The 23,251-nt window shown below is 45.2% G+C and overlaps 2 protein-coding genes across 2 annotated transcripts; both read right to left on the bottom strand.

The window, feature by feature from the left end:
* Positions 1 to 87: 87 nt before the first annotated feature.
* Positions 88 to 10,618, bottom strand: LOC126650779 (nucleolar RNA helicase 2-like). Its single transcript, XM_050335972.1, has 15 exons — positions 10,223 to 10,618; positions 9,827 to 10,090; positions 8,653 to 8,728; positions 7,495 to 7,673; positions 6,558 to 6,675; positions 6,157 to 6,342; positions 5,698 to 5,843; positions 5,304 to 5,453; positions 4,298 to 4,459; positions 3,640 to 3,759; positions 3,089 to 3,162; positions 2,187 to 2,346; positions 1,285 to 1,419; positions 836 to 880; positions 88 to 335 (listed from the first exon to the last, which is right to left on the bottom strand). Exons 1-15 carry the CDS (start codon positions 10,595 to 10,597, stop codon positions 168 to 170), a joined length of 2,358 nt encoding a protein of 785 aa, XP_050191929.1. The 5' UTR covers positions 10,598 to 10,618; the 3' UTR covers positions 88 to 167.
* A 991-nt stretch (positions 10,619 to 11,609) lies between these two features.
* LOC126650768 (nucleolar RNA helicase 2-like) lies at positions 11,610 to 22,845 on the bottom strand. Its single transcript, XM_050335946.1, has 15 exons — positions 22,708 to 22,845; positions 22,035 to 22,307; positions 21,317 to 21,392; positions 20,495 to 20,673; positions 18,917 to 19,034; positions 17,884 to 18,069; positions 17,210 to 17,355; positions 16,419 to 16,568; positions 15,760 to 15,921; positions 14,995 to 15,114; positions 14,118 to 14,191; positions 13,763 to 13,922; positions 13,361 to 13,495; positions 12,937 to 12,981; positions 11,610 to 12,202 (listed from the first exon to the last, which is right to left on the bottom strand). Exons 1-15 carry the CDS (start codon positions 22,810 to 22,812, stop codon positions 11,987 to 11,989), a joined length of 2,145 nt encoding a protein of 714 aa, XP_050191903.1. The 5' UTR covers positions 22,813 to 22,845; the 3' UTR covers positions 11,610 to 11,986.
* Between the last annotated feature and the right edge of the window lie 406 nt (positions 22,846 to 23,251).

Raw genomic sequence — 23,251 nt, 5'->3', positions numbered from 1 at the left:
GAAGAAAAATCTCCCAGCTATCTCAGCAAACATGGTTTTTTGTCATCCTCAAAGACAGGCTGCTTTATCAAGGAATAAAGACAAAGAGAAGCATCTAACAGGCTTTTACTCTTTGATAAAATTCTGCTCAGTCCCATGTCTGTACTGGAGGTTAATCGAGTGTTTTGTTATAGTCCTCGGTTTCCACTCTTGAACCAGCTGTTCCTCTTGAAGTTGCCTTGCCTGCTGTTTCCAAACCTTGAGAACCCTCGTCCTGCCTCCTGGGGATACTCTTCCAGTTCAGGTAACTCCTTTGCCACCGACAGCTGCCAGCGCCTGGTGTCCTTCCACTGTTCCTGAAACAAGACCAATGTAACAAGACTTTATGTGCCTGCAAGAGTGTCCAAGGTACCTGTATCACTAAAAACAACACTGAATGCACAGGCATTTCCAGACAAATCCCACCCCTGCCAAAACAGGTCATCGGATTGCCCCCGGCAAACACCCACACTCCTGGGACAAAGGATAAACCCTCACAAGGGACAAGACAGAGTGAAGTCAACAGAAAACTGGTGGAGTCTCAAATTCACTGGAGAGGTCAAAACCCAGAGTAGTCAAAGACCACAGGATTTTGTTTGATAAAATCAGGTAATATAATGAAAACAGAAATGAGAAAGAGCTGTATTTTCTAATGACTGTGTTGTGCTCTTTCTAATCACCCTGTTGTCTATGCAATGTCCTTATTAAAACACAAACCTTAACCTCCCAAACCACCCTATATTCAACCCTCTATATGGCAGTTTACTAAATTTCAAATTACCAAGTCTTAAAGCCGACTCTGGCTACACAAACATACCTGTATGTTACTCAGTTCATCAACAGGGATATCAAAGCACACCCCCTATAAGAGAAAAAATACAAAAGAGCCATGTGCTTTCCAAAGATACATCCAAGGACAGAGACACAACTCCAGAAAGGCAGCACCTGCAACCACTCATAAATCTAGAAACCAGGAGTGGCAGAAAGCATGGTCTTTTGGGGGACACTTTTCATAAACTGAAGAAAAAGAGAATGAAAACAAAAAACTCAAAACATAATGCAGATTCAAATGCTCTGTGCTGACAGCAGCATTGCCTGCTACCAGTTTGTCTGTTTAAAAGTAACGCAGGGCTCACATGGCACCACAAGTCACCACATTTTTATGCCAGTATTTTGGAACTCCTGCCTCCATCAATGCACCAGCTGGCCATATGTGCACACACCCACCCCTCCACACCCCTCCTTCCCAAGGCTGGGCCATCTCACCATCTTCCCCTTGAGGAAACGCATTGCAGACACTTTGTTATCCACCTCCTCCCCAAGCTGTTCTTTGAGCCCCCTCCAGGCATAGCCCATGCTGTGCATCTCTATGGAACACTTCAACACCATGGTCACAAAGCCCTGCAGGACACAGAAAAACGTTTCACAAGATTAAACATGGTCAAACAGCCTGTAAACCACTAATGAACTACATCATAACTCGTTATGCAATATTTTATCCTAAGCAATCAGCTTCCCAAAAGTGAAGCAACCAAAAGCCTCCTAAGAAGCTGAAGGCATCCATCTAACCTAGGATTGCCCATGGATATCAAGGCCAATAGCATTTCTGCATTTTAACCAGAAGAGACATTTATTCAGTACATAAACTTACTGCTAGAAAACAGGTAAACCCCCCCAAACTGATATGAGAACCACATTATGTCCAGAACTGTGTGACCACATTCTCCCTAAACACATTAGAGAAAGGAAGGGCTGTACTTTTTCTTTAGTTAAAGATGTCTTTGTGATCAGGTAATCACATGCTACACTTGAAATATTACAAAAATGTAAAAAGAATCCTGATAAGGGAAAACTACAGTAGCACAAACCAATCTGTTTGCTCGAAAAATGCATTAGTTAAACTCTCTTAGAGCATCAGTCTTCTGCCATGTCAATCTCTGGAGAAATTCTTTTAACTCTCATCACAAGGAAATTTACTGATTCAGAGATTCTCCCACTAAGAGCTGATTTCAGTTAAAAACAAGCAAAAAAAAAATAAATCAGGAGCTTGGGAGTGCCAGTTCTTCAGAAACCCCAGTGGAAATGCCTGGGAGGAAGGTGCCACACACAGACCGGACACAAGCAGTTCGCACATCCGTTCCCATTAACCCTGGGGCACCGTCACTCACAGCCGTGGAGTTGAGCAGGGAGCGCTGCTGGATGTAAGCTGCCCCCGAAATATGGGCCAGGGCTGCAGCCAGGGCAGCCACTGCCCCCTTCTCCTCTATGAGCTCTTCAGCAGATTTTCTGAAGTAGTCGACTGCAGAAGCAGGAATGGCCTCCAGCAACCTACATGGTGACAACAAAAGTCAAAGAGATCAGAAAAGCCAGTGCGAAGTGCAGTCATGTTTAAGGCACTGCCTAAATTGGTTATTTCAGGGAAAGGCAAACAAAAAGAAAAAAAGATAGGAACTAAGAACACTACTTCTGTAATGCTCTTTTGGACACCTCCCACCATTTCTCAGTGACAGTGCACCCAACACCATGCCCATCATCTGCTTTGCATTGGTCAAATCCTCACTAATTATTTTAATCTGCTTCATTGTAATTTCGACCAATGTGGCAGCAAATGTAAACAGAAATGCATGGAATATAAAAGATGCACCCTTGGGAATAAAACAACACAAAGAAAAACAGGACAGGGCTAAAACACCCTCCCTACTGCAGAGTAACTCCTCGTTATACCAAGTATTGCTCTTTACACACTGCTACTGTATCAACAGAGCAGACAAAATCAGTTTCCCCTCATGACTAATTCCTGACCTATTACTGGTTTCTGATGATACAAACAAAGGTTAATTTTTGCAAGGACTTAGAGAACATTATGTTGTATGAAAAGGTCTGTGTTCAGCACACAAAGTTTTACCAATACCATCTTTGGATGTCTACTCACAAAGCAGCTGACTTCAACAACACACGCAAAGCCTGTATGTGTATGCCCACATACAGCTCTGATCCCTTAAAGCTTTGCATTAACAGCACCTAGAGTAACATCTTTAGACCTTTGCTAAGAATGGGGAAATAAACTTACTTTTTGGCATCATTACTTGAAGCTTTAATTACATCTGTAGCAGAGGGAACGCCCACACGCTTAAATGTAATCCCCTGAAATCATGAAACCATATTACAGTTAAAGGTATTTTCGGCACTCTACAACTCAATCCTACCTAAGTCACATCACTGAGACCTCTGCTTAATGTCTAGAAGATCAACATCCTCTCTACTGAAGTTGTTTCTAAAGCTAAAATAAAGCTTTTAAGTTCCTGGCTTTTTTTATCTGAAGCTACTTTCCTCCAATGTATATGCAAACTGTAATGCAAGGCATGGTCTCCCTCATGCATTCCCAGCCTGCCTGCTGACATCCACAAAGGATTGCCAACATGGCAAAACTCCTGAGGCACAAGAACAGGCTGATACAAAAGCTTTTACAATCACCAAATAGCAATATTTGAGGCCTACCAGCCTATGGGACATGAGTCCCACACTGGACTCACAAGCAGCCCATGGTTACAGTCTAAGAGTGGCAGGGTCCTTGTAGGAGCTGAATGATTTCATTAAGCACAGGTTTGAGGCAGAACTCACCGCTTTGTGCTCGACTTGTTTCAGAAGATCTTCTTCTCTTCTCTGAAACAAACAAATGCAGATGCCGGTCCGGCCAGCGCGGCCCGTCCGCCCGGAACGGTGGATGTAGGAATCAACATCCTTCAGAAATTCAGATCAACAGGAGAAAACTTAATGTCATTTCAACTGCTGACATTTCAGATTAAATATAAGTGAAGTTCTAAGACAGAAGCCTAAGGAGTGATACATTACATATAAACCACCTAGGTTTGGGTACACTGCCATGCCCAACTATGCTGCTCAGCTTTAACAAACATTATTGACATACATTTTTATTTTTTTCTAAATAAAAAGCTCCCCTGGAGTTTCAGAAGAAGAAAAACAGCAGGAGTATTTTAAAATTATAATGAAACTCAACTACACTCAGAAGGCATTCCAAAAAGCTGAAAAAATGTCAAAACCTATCTTACAACTTTCCAGTGTAAACAAAACCTAACACTTTTACTTTAATCAAAGCTCAAAATACCAAAGGTTAACTAGGAAATTTTAGGCCTGGCATTTACAGAAAAATCCACTTCACTTCTGAATTGGAAGATATTTCTGGTGAAACAGAAAAATAACCCACCATTCTGGTACCACAAAAAAACCCCAACAATTTTAGTTTCCCCTAATGACTTACTTTTGGTGGTGAGCACTGTATAACCAGGTCAACCTCAGGAATATCCAAACCACGGGCAGCTACATTTGTTGCAATCAGAACTTCAAACACACCGGTTCTGAAGCCTTTTAATGTAACTTCTCTCTGTTGCTGTGGAATGTCTCCATGCAAGGACTGGGCATCCTGTCCGTGTAACAAATCATTCACAAAGCATTTAGGGGGGGAGTCTAGGCCGTAGTATCTAAATACATTTAATTACACCCCCCAAAACACTGTGCGGAGCAACAGAATATAATTACACAGTTGATACCAAAAGAATATAAAGCAGACCTGCTAAAGCAGAACTCACAAGTGTAAGAGGAAAAACAAAGTGATTGGACTTACTGTGAAAGCAGCAGGGCCAACAGGTAAACATTGTTGCTGCAAGTTTTTATGCAGATGGTATGTGACATTTATCTAATACTGGGTAAACCATGTATTCTTTCTCCATAAATCAGTATTTAGTATCTAATGGGACTTTCTCTGAAAAATATATAGCGCTATATATAGCGCTTTACCCCACACTTAAAAAAAGTAAGCATAGAAGACCTGCTCAATGCACCTGGGTTCTGAACAAACCATTGATAGACCTTCCAAGGGCAACAAGACATTCCATTCTATCATATTAGTTGGATTTTCCTAATGACTGTTCAAAACCTAAATGCCATTAAAAGACGGGAATCCACAAAGCACACTGCTGTAGGATGGGATCTGTGACTACACTAACTTCTGTTTATTACAACTGTCTCCAGCTTATTCAGCATAACCTGCACATTTCTTATTGTGTCCTGCATGATTTTAAAGCCAAAGCAATAATTTCATAATCGTAGCCAACAGGGTATTTTAACTGCAAAGCTCTACCCTGAGAAACAGTTTTTTAAGTCTTAAAACCACCCACAGAAACAACTTCATCCACACAGTTCAACCTCCTATTTATTCCAGAGCATCCAACCCCTGAACATCCAAACCTCTGCTCCCCGCTCAGCACCTGTTTGAGCGAGGCGTTCATGGCCAGCTCATTTGCCTCCTTCTTGGTCTCGCAGAAGACGATGGTCCGCCCACGGCTGCCACTGTAGACCTGGATGATGTCCCCAAGAACTCCTGCTCTCTGCGAGGAGCGACACTGGATTGCCAAGTGCTGTTTGGGAAGGAAACGGGACCACCACCTGTGTTAAATCTAACTCATGCACAGGACACACAAAAGGAACAAAGCATTTTTTTAGGCTTGCAAGCACTACTGCCCCCACATAAAAGCTTTGCTTGCAAAATCTGAGCGTCCATCATGTGAGAAGTCATTCCACACCCCCATTTGCAAAGTCAATGCACAACCCATTGCATGGAGGTTCTCAGGACCTGCGCTGCTCTGCAGCAGAATCACCCACCTCCACAGTTGTGGCTGTCCTTTGGGTCTTCTTTCCAATCAGGTCAATCTGTTCATACTCATCTTTCATGTACTTCTTTGCTACATCATACACCCACCGCGGACAAGTCGCGGAAAACAGCAGTGTCTGAGGGTTGTTCTCAGAGCCTGCAAGGAAAGGCCATCCATTTCAGACACCCCCCTGACACTTGAGAACTGACAGAAAAACAAGAGTTGCTCTCAAACAGACAGGTTTCTATGTGCACCAAGCCAGAAACAAGAAAACTCAAAAGCAATGAAAATATTTTAAGTATCCTTTAAACAGCAAAGGCAAAGCCTTCAGCCATCTGTCACCTTGCCCTTTTCTGAACACTGATACCAGCATCACACAAAGAATTCAAGCTGGGGGTGCAACAGCAGTTTTTTAAAGTAGAATAACTGTGTTTTCTACATTGTCCCCTCTCCTGATCTCAAAACTTACCTTTTTTATAAGCAAATCCTAAGATTTCTTCCACTTGTTCAGCAAAGCCCATGTCTAACATGTGATCCACTTCATCCAAAACAACATGCTTCACGCTGGAAAGTTCCAGCTTGCTGTTCTGGACGTGGTCTTTGATCCGTCCAGGAGTTCCCACTAGAATATCAATGCCGCTTCTAAGGAGATCGACTGGAAGACAGGAAAACAAGGACAGTGTCAGACTGCTAAGAGACAACATGGTAAAAAGCCAGCAGTACACAGCAACACTTGTGCTTCCTTTGAAAGCAATGCCACTTGAGTTCCTGACTGAGGTGAAAGTCTGAGGGCAGAAAATGTAGAATTCATGGAATGCATTTGGAGAAAGTTGACTCCAACCCAGAAACAATTCCTTAGAGGTTACTCACGCTGTTCTTTATATGGAGTTCCTCCATAAAAACAAGCAATTGACAGTTTCCTTGTGAGATTCTTGAAGTCTTTGGCTACCTGAGTAGCCAGTTCCCTGGTTGGAACAAGAACCAGCACCTGCAGGGAGTGAAAAAGAGACAAAAATGCAGCTGTGCTTTGGAGAGAGTGCAGGATGAAAAAGGGGTTTACTTCACATCAAACAGCTTGTACTCCCATTTTTATTCTACTCTTGTGCCCACGGCTTCCCACCATCCCAGCAATATTCCCTGCATCCTCGAGCCTGCCAAGACAGCCTCAGAGGCAACAAGAGGAAAGAAGGCAAAGTAAACTGAGATGCAGGACAGCAATACTTTTTTTTCTTCAATTAAAGCCAGATAAGACATTTCAGTAACATTAAAAAGGTCAATGAAGATGCAGCTCAGCATGAAGGGGTAAGAATAGTCAATAAATCTGAACTAGAAGATTTCAACAGATACACAGCATGATGCACTCTAACCATGTATCTGCCCTCTCCACCCACCTGCCTTCCTCAGATATCTACCCTTCCCCCCAACGTTTTAAGAATGAACTGATAAAGTGAGGAATTTACCTTTAAATCCTTCAGAAAATAAGAATTTAAAATTTACATTGCCTTTAAAGTTAATAAAACAGAAGGATGAAGTAGGTGACAAGTCTGCACACTATTAACAGTTTTACAGTCTAATGCTACACCGCATTTGCATGGGAATAGGATATTTGATCACTGGCACCTGGTTACCAATTCCATCTCTGTTATTGCATCTGGGGGGGGAAACCCCAAAAGCCTTCAGGTATCACCATGGAATTTATAGTGAGAAACAACCTCAGTGAACTGAGGCAAAAATCCCCAAAGCAATAGTAAAAACTGCTGTCAAAGCCTGCAGCCTGCCCTGCTCTCAGGTTCTGGTGGTAAGTTACTTTGGGTGCACGGCCTCTTCTGCCATCCTGTGGGACACTCTGCAGTTTCTCAGTCAGCGGAAGAGCAAAGGAAAGGGTTTTCCCGGTTCCCGTTCGAGCTTGAGCAATGACGTCTTTGCCATCATATATGGGCTGGAAGGTCTTCACTTGCACAGGGAACAGGTATTTTACACCTCGAGCTGCAAGATAATTAAAAGAGGCTTCATTAAAAGCTGAACAAACAATTAGAAGCCCTCACAAACAGCCCAGATGTGTAGGGCACATCGTGTCAAATCCTGTACACAACAAGAGACGCAACTTAGAAGAAAACCATGCACCTTTATATTTTATTCCTACTCTAGATCAAAAGGTATTCCACCCCCAAACACAGAGCTGGGTATCCACAATGAAATACAGCCTTCTTTGGGATGTGTGGTGTAAGACAATAGGAGAGAAAAAAAAACCCAAAAAACCAAAACCAAACAAAACCAAAATGTCTTGTCTGATACAGCTGAAAAAATTGTGGTAGTTCAGTTTTGAAGGAGGGGAGTAGGTAATGGTGTTTCTTCCAAAACATTCCAAAACTTCAGAGAGATTTTGCACAGTGGAATGAAACAATCCATCCAGGAGAAACTTCTAAGCATGGAAAATGTAAAGGAACACAGAGAATTTTTGTCTGAGGAACAAGAATTGCACAGCTTCCCAACACAGAGGACAAGAACCCTACAGCAATTACAAAACTAATTGAGCAGAAAGTATGAGAATAATCAGCGACAACCCGTTCACAGGAGGCAAATAGTCTTTGTACACAAGACTCCATTAAGCTCATTTAAGAAGCAATATTGTAGAGAGCAGACACAGAAACAGAAGTAAAGATGCACAGTAAGTGGAATGATGCTGACGAGAAACCCTGCCTCTAAAATGTAGATCGAGGAATACTCACTCCATTGAAAAAGAAACTCACCTTAGGGCACTTGAAAATGAACAAAACAGAAACTTTTTGCCTACTAAGAACAGTAGATTTTTCAGTCTATGTTGACTGTTCATATGCACATTTTTACCACACAATAAATTTAAGACGATTTAGAACAATCTACCCTTGGGTTTCTGCTTATGCAGGTAACAGAGTGCAGTTCTGAAAAAACATTTAAAGAAATGTCTTTTGCCACGTTAACTAACCTGTGAGAAGGTTAATAGTGTTTTGGGAGAGAGGGAAATTAGAGAAGGCGCCTTCCTTTGCTTCTTCTGTCAGCTCCTAACAGGATTAAAAAAAAAAAGAAAAAAGTTCTCTTAGCCCTCAGAGATCAACACAAAACATTCCCTACATAGGCACTCAAGAAAAGCGATACATTGCCTTTACCATCACAATTTCACCATCTACTTTCTTTCTGTTTAAAGAAAACCCTTTTGATGTAGGTACCTGTGCATAGATGCATGACAAATCAGGAAAGGGAAACTATTTGTTAAAAGTCTTAACTTAGAGTCCACTGAAACCATTACAAAACTGTTTTTCACAACAAAACATACCTGGTGTCACAATTCAGTGTGCAAATCAGGAACTTTTAGAAGACATCTAGTCAGTACAACATGCAAAGAGCTTTGAAGTAAAAGCTGAAGTGTGAGCTTTAAGTATTACTAGTGTTTAAAGTTCAAAGATCCACTGTTACACCCAAAGTACAAAAAGCACAAAATCTCTTGATTCTCGTTCCCACCTTAAACACAAAACTACCCACAGAAGGCCCTACACAGGGCAAGGCAAGCTGCAGGTGCCCCTTGTACGTATCTGCGAGGCCACAGACGAAATCTGAAGAGGGAGAACTCCAGAAACGGGAATTAACAAGGATAACCATGCCTTCCCCTTACGGGACACGTCGCCAAATACCTCTTCAGAGGTTCTGCCAGCAGAGAAAGCACTATCACAGCACAAAGCACGTTTCTGAGATGGTGACTGCCTGAGCTGCAGGACACAGAAGAAGCTGCGACAAAACCGAGGAGCACGTGGGAACTGCTCGCTGATACCCAGCCTCCTGCACTGCAGGACACGCTGCCCCATGTGCTCGGCATCCACCGCGAGTGGGAAAGCACGTGGAGAGCCCGTTCCCACGTGCATGTCCTGCCCAGCCTCACTCAGCCCCGCAGCCCGGGCGGGAACACGCGGGATGCTGGGCAGGATGAAGGGCACTCCGGGCGTGCGGGACAGCGGAGAGAGCTGCCTAGGACAGCTGCCTCACGCTCCCACAGCCCTCGCACCTCAGGTCTCCGCACAGCGCCCAGTACATACTATTAAGCCCACTAACTACCAGCAGGACGTTAATTAACCAAGACCAGGGCTCCGATGGCAGAGCATCCCTACCTCGGCGTCGCTGTCCTGCTCTCCATCGGCCCCGCTCTGGGCAGCCGGGGCTGTCCCGCTGTCGCTCGCAGCGGAGGAAGATTCCAGCGCATGCTGGGCGACGTCGCTCTCTCCCACCAAACCGCTGCTCTTCTCCTTGATTTTCTTCGTCTTCTTGGGCACGGGCGGCTCGAGGTCGCCATCCCCCAGCCCACTCTCCTCGGGCTGCGCCTGCTTGCCCTCGGCCTTACCGCGCCGCTTCACCTTCCTCTCCGTGGCTTCCTCCTGCCGCGGGAAAGCCGCCGTCACCCCCGCGGGGAGGATCCCGCTCCCGCGCTCCCGCCCGCCCCGAGCCGACACCGCGTCCCCCAGCGCCCGCACAAAATGGCCGCCCCCGGCCGCACGTGGCGCTCCCACCTTGGCCTTCCTGCGGCGGCCGCGGCGCGGCGGTTCGGCGGCGGCGGGGGCCTGCGGCTCGGCGGGGCTGTGCTCGGGCTCGGCGGCGGGCATGGCTGGCGGCTGCTCCCCGGGCAGGTGCGCGGCGGCCGCGCCGCTCCCGCTGCCGCTCTCGGCTCGGTGGCCCCAGGACGCGCGCCCCGCCCCGGCGCGCAGGAAGTGCGGAGGGCGGGCCGGGCCGCGGGGCAGCGCGGCCGCCAGCAGCACCAGCGGAGCCGCCCCGGCACTGCACAGCCAGCGGGGCCGCCCAGCAACGCTGCCCGCCGGGGCCGCAGGGAGCCCCAAGCGCGCCGCCGGGAGCCCCAGCCGCGCCGCCCGGCCCCACACGGCCCCCATGCAGCCACCGCACCGCCCCTTCCGCCGCGCCGCCCCTTCCGCACGCCCAGCCCACCACGGCGCCCTCACGGGGCTCCCTCACGGATCTCGGGTCACGGGGCGCCCTCACGGATCTCCGCTCACGGTACACCCTCATGGGACCTCCCTCGCGGATCTCCCCTCACGGTACCCGCCCGTGGAGTTCCCCTCACGGGCCTCCGCTGGTTGCCCACATAACCGCGTTCTTTCCCGCTGTGCCGCAAGCCGGTATTGACATACACAGATTCTGTTTCAGAGCTGCCCGAGCCCGGGCGCTCCGTGATATATTCCACAAGTCGAGAGCAACCACCGGGCTTTCCGCACCATTATTAACACACAGAAATTCAGAGTCAGTAACTTTACAAGTACTGCCTTTCTCTATAAGAAGTGGTTAGTAATTTCCACACCACTAACGTAGTACCAGCCAACTTCTCCACATGCTCAGGGGAGGGTTCTTTAACTTTTTGTCCTGTGGGTATGAATTTTAGTATTATAATGAACATAATTCAGCTATAGGGTACATGGACTTTGAGTATTCTGCCAAGTTAAGCTATGTACACTATAGAGATATACCAACATCTTCATTTACAACATCCCTAAAGCTTGTTAGTTCCAGGATGTCCACTAAGTCCTTTTTTTGCTGGATGTACAAAGATATCACATCAAAGAACATCCTTAGACAATCTTGCCATATTCCACATTTTGCAACACCCGCACAGGGACACCTCATGGATCTCTCTTACAGGGCTATCCTCAAGAGGTTCCCCCTCATGCTTTGCAATCTGTCTTTCCTGTCCACAGTTGTGTAAGCAGTCACAATTTGGGACAGAAACTAAAAAAAATTAGTTTTAGGGAAAGAAGAATTTCATTCTGATTCTACAAAAAAAAAAAAAATTGGACTCATCCTCAAGGGGCTCTTGCTACCATGCTGCCAACTCCAGCAACTACCTGCATCTCTCTCTGCTAAACAACACTTTAAATATGCAACAGAATATGAAGTTGTAAAATAATATTTAATTTTATCAGAAAATGTACAGGTTTGAGCAGCATTTAAGATCTATATATTATACAGTGAACCAGGCTACAGTTTTGAATGCAATAGACATATTCTGGAAAAATTCAAATAGCAATATGAGAAACAGTATGAGAAACAAAGGAAACATATTTTTTTTTCTTGTGGGTTTTTTAAGGGGTTTTTGGTTTGGGGTTCTTTTTTAAATGAACAGAGTCTTATTTATGAACAAAGTAGTACTGACAAAAAAAAGTATTTTAATGAAATATTTTCCCCGATGGTACAAACACACAGAAACAGCCTAGTGTAATATAATATATAAAATACTTCAGTCCTGTTTTTTTTCTGGATTGTTGAAGTTAATGTTCAAATGCTCTGCTGAAGCTTCGTTTCTGGCCTCTGCCCCTGAATCTGTTTCTACCCGAGCCACCACGCCGCCCATTCCTGGAGCTTGAGAAGCTTCGGCCATTTCCTCCTCCCCCTCCTCCTCCTCCTCCTCCTCGCAAGGATTCCACTAACTCCGGTAATTCAGTCGCCACGCACAAACGCCAATGTTTGGAATCTTCCCATTTTGCCTATCGAAATAAAGTCAGACATAGCAAGTTAAATTCTAGGAATGCCAACATAGGGTATGTAATAATTGTTGGGTTTCCTCAACTGAAAAGGTAAAACTCCAAGCCAATATATGGGATTCAAGCTTCTAACTGAAGTGACAATACTTGGTTTAATCTTTTTTTAATCTTTCAATTGTTAAGAGCACCACTATAATTATTACTGATTACAAATCCACAGCTTCCCCTCAGTTCCCCTCTAATCCAGAGCCAAACATTGCTTTAGGAGTGAATGAATACTAGGCCATGAGGGTCTAGAGATGCACTAACAGAGAAACACCTGAAGCAAAGATAGGAAAGGAAGTCTAGGGAGTTTTGGCGTGGGAATACTAATTCTGCCAAGCAAAAACCTGGAATTTACTTTTCCGTGGAGAGAATTCTGGGTGAAAATACAGGCAGGGAACAGAAAGAAAGGGGAACAAAGCTTGCTGCTAATGAATCTAGCAGCAGTGACAAGGGTTGGAGTTTTCACACCACCTCTTTAATCAGTGCAAAATTTTCAAGCCACAGGGGAATGCCTTAGAAAAGAAATTTAGGGGAAAAAAACACTGTATGTTTGCTCTGTTCTTCAATTCCTTCAAGCCATCCCTTCTGCCACTAAAAAAGGCAGGACACAGGTTGCATTATGTTTTCAGTCTAACCCACTCCACCCAGTCTCATCTACAGTCTGCTGTACCCAGAAATTGCAATGAATGTACCTCTATTTCCTTTCGGTCTGCTGCAGGAACGTCAAAACACACACCCTAAAAAGAAAGAATAATTTTAAGGGATACAAGTCAAGCCTTTTAAAATGACTGCAACTAAAAACCATAGAGCCTACAAATCTACACCTGACAGCCAGGCACTATCAGAACTGGCTGTCCTAACAAGTCCTGTTCTGCTTTGTCATGTAGTTAGCACACACCTCGTACCTTTTACCTTTCCTGCTCTCCCCAGGCAGTATCCTACCTCCTTAGCACGGCAGCACCCCAGGTCCTAATAAAACAAACTGAGGCCCAGCAGTCCTGTCCTTACCAACACTGCCTGGAACACGGAAAAACAGCAAATACCTCCCCTGACCATTGCTGAGAAAGGCCTGCAACCAGCAGAGCCCAGTATCAGAGACAAAACCCAAAAACTTACCATTTTTCCCTTGAGGAAACACATTCTGTTCACCTTCCGATCGACATCGTCACCCAGCACTTCTCGCAGCCTTCGCCACGCGTAGCTCATGTTGTTTATTTCTTCAGAGCAGCGTAGGATCATTGTAACAAAGCCCTGAAAAGAAACGGGGCATGTTCTATTCCGTCAGAGGAATCAGCTTCAGCACAAGTATCACACATCAGAGACCTGAGGAGTCAGATTTATCAACTGCAGCTCCAAATAGATACAGTTACAGGGATGTATCTCTACAACCACTATATTGTTGCTTTAACAAAATCAGTAGTTCCCAGGGGCTCAAACAAAATCTGGGGAGACCATAATTCTCTCTTAAGCAACACAGAGGTGTCCAAGGCAGACATTAAGCCATGCACCCTTCCTTACCGCATCTGAGTTCAGCAGTGAGCGCTGCTCGATGGAAGTAGCCCCTGAAATATGAGCCAGAGCTGCAGCCAGAGCATTAACTGGTCCCTTTTCTTTTATCAGCAACTGAGCAGATTCTCTGAAATACTCAATAGCTGTCTGAGGAACGGAATCCAGGCACCTAAGTAATTAAAGCAAAAAAAAAAAAATAAAACTTATACACTAATATTTACTGAGCTCTGGAAGAGAAGAAAAACAGTAGTCTAAGACTTTAAAAGTGATCAGAAAATTCAAAGAGACAGCAAGGAGCAACACAAACAGCCCTTCTAAATGAGGAAGGCAGAAGATACAGCAGGACTCGAGTTCCCAAACACACCTCATGGCATCTTTGCTGGAAGCCTTTATTATGTCTGTTGCAGTAGGAACACCAACGCGCTTGAACGTAATGCCCTGAAATTTAAAAGGCGAAAACCCACAAATTAAAATTGCAGACCATAAGTAAGTCAGTTCTAAAGAAGCAGTATTGAACTCCAACAAAACGAGCATTCAAGCCTATAATTTTTCTTCTTATTTTCACCTTTTAACTCCCAGTTTTTCCTAGTGAAAACTGCAAGGTTAAGCTTACAGCTAAATGGGTAACACTTAAAAAGACTTTTATGTACCAGGTCAGTTTAAATGATTCAGTGACCTTAAACTGAAATAAACAGAGATCATTTTGGCAGAGTGCTGGGGAAAATAAAGTCCTACAAATTCTAAATTATTACTTTTAGTCTGATTGATTTGGATTTAATACAAGTTACAGAGTCTTAGTCTAAATGTGACTCTGAGTTTTAAGTGCCAACAATAAACATTCTCATCCCAACTGAACACCTAATTGGCAAGAGAACTACCATATGGAATAATGCACAAAGTGCAAAAATGCAAGTAACACTTCCCAGTACAGCTGCACATATGCACATCACCAATCAGATCACAACCAGGGTGAACACTACACCCCAAGTCCTGTGAGCTTTTTCTCACTTCCGCAGGGACAACCTCACTGGCATTTGCAGAAAAAGCACGGGCATGAGAATGTGCAGAGCTCTCCGTGCTCCACAGAGCTGACAGTGCACCCACACTCCCCAAGGTACCCGAACCTCCACCGGCTGCCTCTGGAGCTGCATTTGTGACTGAGCTATTGCACAACACATTACACTTTAAAACACCACCCTTAACACATCAGTGCTCGCAGACAGAAGGAAACTGTACTGTACCGCTTTTTGTTCCACGTGTCTCAGCTGATACTCCTCCTTTCGCTGGTAAAAGCAGATGCAGATCCCCGTGCGCCCAGCTCGACCCGTGCGCCCAGAGCGATGGATGTAGGATTCCACATCCTTCAGAACAGACAGCCCTGTGAGTTACCTAATTCACTCTTATTTAATCAACTCACTGCACCCACCCAACCTGTAGAAGCGTCAAGCCAATATACTTCCCCATAATCCCCCAAAAAGCATGGTTTGAAAGCCAGAGCCATGAGCATGGATCAACCAGGGCTTATTTATGCATCACCACACTCGGCCTGTGTGTACCTCTACAACCATCCCACTCCCCATCCTGCACATCACAGTGAGCCTGGTTACTGTAATATTAATAGCAAAGCCACTGAAACATTGTTTCTTTTAAACACTTAATTTAAGTCAATGTTCTCACTGTTGGGGTCCCTTCCTCACATACACCCCTACTTAGTGAATCATCCTTCCCGCTGCTTCCAGACTTGTAATCACCACACCCAGCCTTGAAGGGAGAGGCTTTGAACAGCCTCGGAAGAAGGAATTTTAAGGAGACCATCTTTAAATATGCTAGAGACTGACAGACTCCCAAAAATTCCTGTTAAAAACTATTTCTACCAACCAGGACACTTCTCACCCTTACATGTAATGCTGACAAACTGTGTGGGCAATACCATCACCTGACAGCATGTACTACTTGATAACGGGATTACAAATCATGATAAGACACCCAACATAACAGTCTCCTACCTTTGGTGGTGAGCTTTGTACAACCAGGTCAACTTCTGGGATATCTAAACCACGGGCAGCTACATTGGTTGCAACCAGAACTTTAAATGAACCATTTCTAAAACCTTTCAGAGTGATCTCTCTTTGCTTCTGAGGAATGTCACCATGCAATGACTGGCAATCCTGAAAAACAGCACTATTTTAGAACTGTACCACAATCCAAGACAGTGCTCCATTTTATGGTGTTTTGGATACAACATCTTGGTATTTGATAAGTATTGTATGGCAAGATACAGAAGAACTGGATTAGCAGAGTTTATATTTTAGGAGTCTGACAATATTTACTCAGTAATTCTTATTCACATACCTCAAAGGCCTTTAACAACAGCAGGAAAATAGAACTGCAATTTGTGGCTTATCTCCACATCTAATTACTGTGACACAGGTAACTATGCCCTAACTTGCCATCCACACCATCTGTGCAAGGCTTGGCTGTTTCAAAATAGTAACTTACAATTTTTGTTTAATGTCAGTGAGAAAGATGAAAATCCTACTGACCACTGCAAAAGCCTCATCCACTCTGAAACTCTCTTTAAAACATACTCAGCATAGGTCTGCTATCAACATAGGGTTGATACAACTCTGACAGGTTCTGTTACTGAACACAGATGATGAAATACCTGTTTGATGGAAGCATTCAGAGCCAGTTCATTTGCTTCCTTTTTGGTCTCACAAAACACAATGGTCCTCCCATGGCTGCCACTGTAGACCTGGATGACATCCCCAATAACTGCAGCTCTCTGAGACCAGTGACACTCTATTGCCAAATGCTGTGGAGAGGAATTCCAGTGCTTAGCTTACATAAAAATATAAGATTCTTTTAAAATACATTTGAAACTGTAACATACAGAAATGGTAAAGAGTTACACAGTTTCCTGATGGGGAAACATGCTAACTCACATTCCTGGAACATGTAAAATCCATAGGGTTCTTAATAGCCAGCAAAATAACTACAGTAAGAGGAAATCAGGCTTCTAGCACATATGGATAAGTATTCCTTGCTATGGAATTTACTGCACAGCCAGCAAGGGCCTACTGAGCTGAGGCACTACAGGAAGTTTGAAAAAAAATCTCCTTTATAGAGAATAGCTCAAATCAACTGTGATGTCCACAGTGATTTAGAAGAGCCAGGTTGATGTGTGTGCCTTTTGCCTCCAGATACCAAATCCTCACTGCACCTGAGATGTGAATATGGTTACCAGATGCTGGGAGAAGAGAGGCAGGTCCTAAACCCGGGAACAGCCTGACTAGGCTGTAATGTTGTCAGTAATGTGCTTTGTGCTTAAAAACACATTCTCAAAACAACTTCCAACATCATTCTGATACTGCACCTTAGGACGGGATGACCTTTTGTAGCATAAAAAATCAGGGGAAAAGCCTGGAAACATTCCACATTAGACAGATTACTCACTTCTACTGTTGTAGCAGCCTTTTGAGTTCTTTTCCCAATAAGGTCAATCTGTTCATATCTAGACTTCATGTATTTCTTGGCCACATCATACACCCAGTGTGGGCAAGTGGCAGAAAACAGCAGCGTCTGGGGATTGTCTTCAGAGTCTTAAAAAGAAACCAGAACAATGTTTCACAAACTTCATCTCACAGATGGACAGAAGTTGATTACAGGGGTGATTAAAAACACAAGTTTAAATGTCAGTACATAAAGAAGGCAGTTCAGCTTTTTAAATTCATGCATTACTGACATCTGGAGAAAAAATACTCTAGGAAGTCTAAATATTTTCAGGATTAGGAAAACGTTACTACGACCAAAAAATCCAGTCTGTTTTCAAGCAGTGTAAAAGGTGAAAAGCTAATTCCTTTTAATTCAAAGAAGTCCAAGCACAACTTAAAAACAGGTGTCAAAGACAGTTATTTACAGGCCCCCAAGTACTGGACTTTAAGCTTTGCAAAGGTCCTGTGAACAATTCCCACGTTCATGTTACTTCCTCATGAACTGCATTAACAACACATAATATTCAGTCACTTTTAAACAAAGCCACCTTGCCACTTTCACAAAAATATACCTGAATTTTAGCAAACTAAGTTATTACTAATATTTCCTGCTATTTGTTTAATCGTTGAGATTACCCTTCTTGTATGCAACTCGTAAAATGTCTTCCACTTGCTCAGCAAACCCCATGTCCAGCATCTGGTCAACTTCATCAAGCACAACGTGTTTCACCTTGGTGAGGTCCAGTTTGCCATTCTGAAGATGGTCTTTGATACGACCGGGTGTCCCAACCAAAATGTCAATGCCGCTTCTCATGAGATCAACTGGCAAACAGGAAAGAGGAGAGGAGCCAGCAGTGAACTTCTGTACATTAGGAACACAGGGTAGCTAACAATGAAACACCTCCTTAAACCATTCCTAGGTGCTCTCCTTACAAATATGAGAACAAAGGAATAAGAAGAGAAAATCTGGCAAGAAAAGCTAAGGCAGAAAATCTACTTCTCTTCCTGAATGAAAAAAAACCCACTTACCTTCCCTCTCCCCATGATTTAAAGAGTAGCAAACAATGACTTTCTTTTAATATTCTTTAGAAATAGTTCATTCTTCCCACATTGTCTACCTTAATTGGAAACTTTTAAGAAATTTACTTATTTAACTTGCCAAATTACTGAACTCAGCTCCTTCCTGAGGTTCTAAAGTGGAAAAAAAATTCATCCCTAACATCCCAAGATATAACATGAGGAAAGAGCTTATTCTCGTTCCTTGTTTACAACCACCAAGATGGTAAATTATGCTGTCACAACAACTCCTTCTCCACTTTACAAATCCTCTAGATATCCCTTATCACATGACAAACCACATACCCACTCACAGCTCTAAGACCAAACATTTTTTTTAAGAAAATGCATTTACAAGACCCTAAACCCAGATTATACACACAGTATAATCTCTTCCACTTCAATTTAGGGCACATGAGCAGATAAGCAGCACCAAGAATATAATTGATAGCCAGAGCTATTTACCTCCAGAAGACACATTTTAAACTACTGAATTCCCCATTAATAGTCTCCAATTCTTGAGCTAAAAGCGTGTGTTAGGAAAGACCCAAACGCATTTCTTAAATATGTCAGTCAATCAACATTTCAGTTATTTGTCCAAAGTGTCACTTACTTTGTCCATTATACGGAGTTCCTCCATAAAAACAAGCTACTGTCAGCTTCCTTGTGATGTCCTTGAAATCTTTGGCAACCTGATTTGCCAGCTCTCTTGTTGGACAAAGAACTAGAACCTACACGGAAGAAAGACAAGCAGATGTTCTCTCAGCATGGCTTCTGCCAAGAAACCACTAGACTTCTAATCATCCATTTAGACATGACCACTAACAAAATTAAAATGAAAAAATCTGGTTTAAATAGTCATCTAAGGAAAGGTTGGAGAAACACGCTGCTTGAGGCTCATGTAGCATCATTACACTTTCAAAACATACTCATTTGAGCTGGGATAACTTCTTTTTAAATGGGATAAGAGATACTTAAACCTTATTTAACTTTAGCTCCTGAACAGATCAGCTACAAGTCTCCCCCCGAAAGACCATCTGCTGTTTGAGTAGGAGACTGAGGGATCTGGGTAATACAAGGCTTTTCCACCTGCTCAGTAATGCCCCACAGTCCTGTGAGAAAGTGTAAGGAAGAGCCATCAGCTGTCCCTCAGCTTCCCTGAGACTCAGGGAATCATGATCAGCCTGCAGAGCTGTGTTCAGTGCTAAAACCCAGCCCTGCAGAAGCACCCAAGGAATCCTCCTCTCTCCAGTACACAGGATTCACTGCAGGCATGCAACTAATTCAGTGTAACAACCTGCTCTCAAAGATGGCATCAGTGGCTTCACAAAAGGAACCTTAAAATCCTTATCCTGGTATTTCTTTCAATATTCAAACCCATTACCAGTGCACTATGGTAGAGTGAGGCCTGAAACCTTTTTTAAGGCTCACTCAAAGCAAGCTTTCCTTTTTCCAAAGGACTGCCAAATCTAGGGACAGCATTTTCAGTCAGCCAGCCATGATTGGCAGGTGCATCTAAAACTGCTAGTACTACTTTTGCAATGCACTTCAGGCAATCTATGAGAAGGGTGACAAGATAAAATAAACTGACAGAAATTATTAATGAGGACACCATGAACCTTGGCCTGCCTAGTTTTGGAGGCATCCTAAGAGTTCAGAGAAAAACCGCATGTGGTTTTAAAACCACACTGGCAGAATGCACACAGATCATGACGAATCTGCATTCTCTGGAGCAGAAGCTTCAACATTTGGTGGTGGTCCTTGTGAAAATTAAGTCTGTTTTTAAAACCACCCACTATTTACATGTTTTTTTAAAAAAGCCTGTTTAAGTAGACAGCTTTCATCGAGCTGTCAAGTTACCATTAGTAACTAATCTATTCCTAATCTGGGAGAGAAACAAGCACCCAGTAACCCGTGGCCCTGTAGAGTGACTGAACAAAACTACAGAGGAACACGTGGCACACCTGTGATTTCGGTCTCCCTGTGGCAGAACAAGGAACTGACAAGTGGGTAGAGCTGTCATGCTCTGCACAGGGCACAGGCAAAGCCCAGCAAACACAGATTTCAAACAACCTTTAATGTGGGTTGGTTTATCCCTGAACAAACCTGAAGAACTTCCCCAGTGGGTTAAAATCTGAATCATTGGGACGCAGGACAAAGCAAAATGAGCATTCTACTCAGGCACAGTTACCTTGGGTGGACGGCCTCGTCTTCTTTCCTGGGACTCTCCCTGAAGCTTTTCAATTAAGGGAATGGCAAAAGAGAATGTTTTCCCCGTTCCAGTTCGTGCCTGAGCAATGACATCTTTGCCAGAATACACCGGGTTGAAAGTCTTCACTTGCACGGGAAACAGGTACGTCACTCCTCGAGCTGTGACAATTCCAAGAGATTTCCTTAATATGATCACTTTACAGGTGCTCTTTCATACTCTTCAGTAGAAGTTGTTCCAATCAGAATTTCCATCAACTCCACGCTAAATCAGGATTACATCATCACCTCCACTGATTTATTTATCACAGGAGTCCTCTGCAAAGGATTGCAAAGTCCTCTGCCCTGGGTCTGTCCATTTTATTCTCCTACTTCATATCACCACACACAGTACCAGCTGGGACAGATGAAATTATCAGCCTTTATGGGAGACTTTGAGTACTGTGCCTTTATTTTTGTAATACTCCCCAGCTATCTGTGAAAGTCTCTTCATTTCAAATAATACATATCTCAAAACCCCTTCTATTCTTAATTCATACTAAGTCACGTACAATCTAGCATCAAAGATACTAAATATAACTGGTTTTCCTTTATTCAAACCAAAATGACCTCCAGTTGAAAAATTCTCACACATCACTAAGATTTTTTTTTCCTTAGCTTATGGCATTTAGAATTCTACTGTAAAGGCTGAGCTGGGCAACACTGCAAACAGGAAAGTCTGTGTTCCACCTCAGAGCTCACTGATCCAGTACACTGGGCACAAAAACACATGACAGAGATCACTGAGGGTTGTTTTTTTTTTTACCTTGAAGAAGCTGGACAGTTTCTTTGGAAATAGAAAAATTGGAGAAAGCTCCCTCTTTCTGTTCACCAGTCAGCTCCTGTTGGGTAAAGAATAATTTGGGTAAGATTCCACATGAATATCATGTGGCTGTCAGTAAATCAAAGGTAGCAGCACAGCCACTGGTGTCACACACTTCAGTGACAGCAGCACAGCTAAAGGGTCTTCTTTGGTTTACCCTCATATCTTGAAGCTGGACAAAGTTAGCAAGTGATCTGTAAGTGAAGACTTTCATTTCAGCATAGCAAATGCAAAACACCCAAACCAAAACTGAAAACTCTGAATCAGAATGGCAGAATATCCGTAGTTGGAAGGCACCCACAAGGATCACCTAGTGCAACTCCTGGCTCTGCACAGGACACTCCAACACTCATACTTAACGATGCTGAATCACATCAAAGCTCCATCTCACTGCAACCTGTCTGTCTACTGTAAGCTGACAGGCTGCTGAAGTGAGGAAACACTGGTGCACTGATCTGGAACTTCAGGACATTCTTAACTCAAAATTTTTGCACATAATCAACAGAATGGACAATTCAAGAAGCTTCAAACCCTGAAAATTTACAGCACTTTCCACTGATTGGGAGGGGGGGGACATAACCCATTTTAAAGTTGGCCTTGCTGCAAGACAGAAGCTGAAAGCTGCACACACCACTGAACTAAACCCAATCGCTGGCTTTACCTGCTCCTGCTCACTCTCGCTCTCGCTGTCACTTGAGGTCTCACTAGAACTGCTCTGCCGGCTCCTGCGGGAGGATTTGCTGCTGTTTAAGGAAGGCAATTTCGGTTTCTCCAGGCTTTCTTCTCTCGCGTGACCGTTCTGTTTACTGACACCCTTCGACTTCTTGACTTTGGGGGTATAAACCTCCTCATCCGATTCCTCGCTTTCATCAGTCGGAGCCTTCCCCCTCTGAAACTTGTCCCGGCGTTTAGACTTCTTCTCTTTCTTCTCCTTCTGGCAAGGCACAGAGCAAATGGAAACACATGCTCGTGGATCCAGGGACAGGGAACAGGGAGGAGGGCGCGGAACAGTTAAACCTCGCAGCGCACGTTCTGGTTACTGCCGGGGGGAACAGGTACAGGGCAGCAGCCCCGAGCAGGGCCGCGTTCCCCCCACGAGGCCTCCGCGCTCGGGGCTCCCGCCGGGCCCAGCACGTGCGGCGGGGCCGCGGCCTGGCCCGCCGGCGCACGTGGCCGCCCGGCCCCGGCCCGGCCTCGGCCCCGGCCCCGCCGCGTCCCCCGCGCCCGGCCCACGGTACAGGCGGCGCGGGCGGCCCGGCCCGAGGCCAGGCCCGCCGGGCACCGGCCCCAGCGCGCGGGCGCGGCCGGGCCGCTCCCGGAGCCCTTCCCGGTACCTTGTGGCGCCGGCGGCCGCTCTCCAGGGCCGCCTCGGTGTCCATGGAGCAGTCGGAGCCCGACTCGGCCCCGCTGCCGCTGCCGCACCGCGTGGCCTCGGGCATCGCCGCGCTCCGCCACGCCGCGCTCCGCACCCGCCGCGCCGCACGCTCCGAGCGGCCGCCGCGCCCACGGCCAATCGCCGACCGATCCGGCGGCGCGGAGGCGGGGCCTCGCCGCCCGACAGCCAATCGCCCGCCGCCTCCGCCGCGGGACCACAACTCCCGGCGTGCCCCGGGGGCCAACGGGCGGACTCCAACCCCCGGCGGCCCCCGCGCGCCCTGAGGGCGCGGCCGCCATGACGGGCCGCCATGAGGGCCCAGCCCGGCCCCTCCCCGGCCCCAGCGCCGTCACCGCCCGACGAGAGCCCGCCCGCAGCCACAGCTCCGGCAGCGGTACAGCCCCGTGACTTTCGGTCTCCGTAACTACCGCAGGCACGTGTTCGGGAGCGGAAAGCCTAGCGTAGGGAACGGCAGAATCACCAAATGCCTCTAAGACTTAAAA

The sequence above is a fragment of the Myiozetetes cayanensis genome, unplaced genomic scaffold (assembly GCF_022539395.1).
Source record: "Myiozetetes cayanensis isolate MyiCay16 unplaced genomic scaffold, myiCay2020 scf10, whole genome shotgun sequence".
Taxonomy (NCBI): Eukaryota; Metazoa; Chordata; class Aves; order Passeriformes; family Tyrannidae; genus Myiozetetes; species Myiozetetes cayanensis.
The sequence above is the reverse complement of the archived record's forward strand: the minus strand, read 5'-3'. Positions and strand labels throughout refer to the sequence as shown.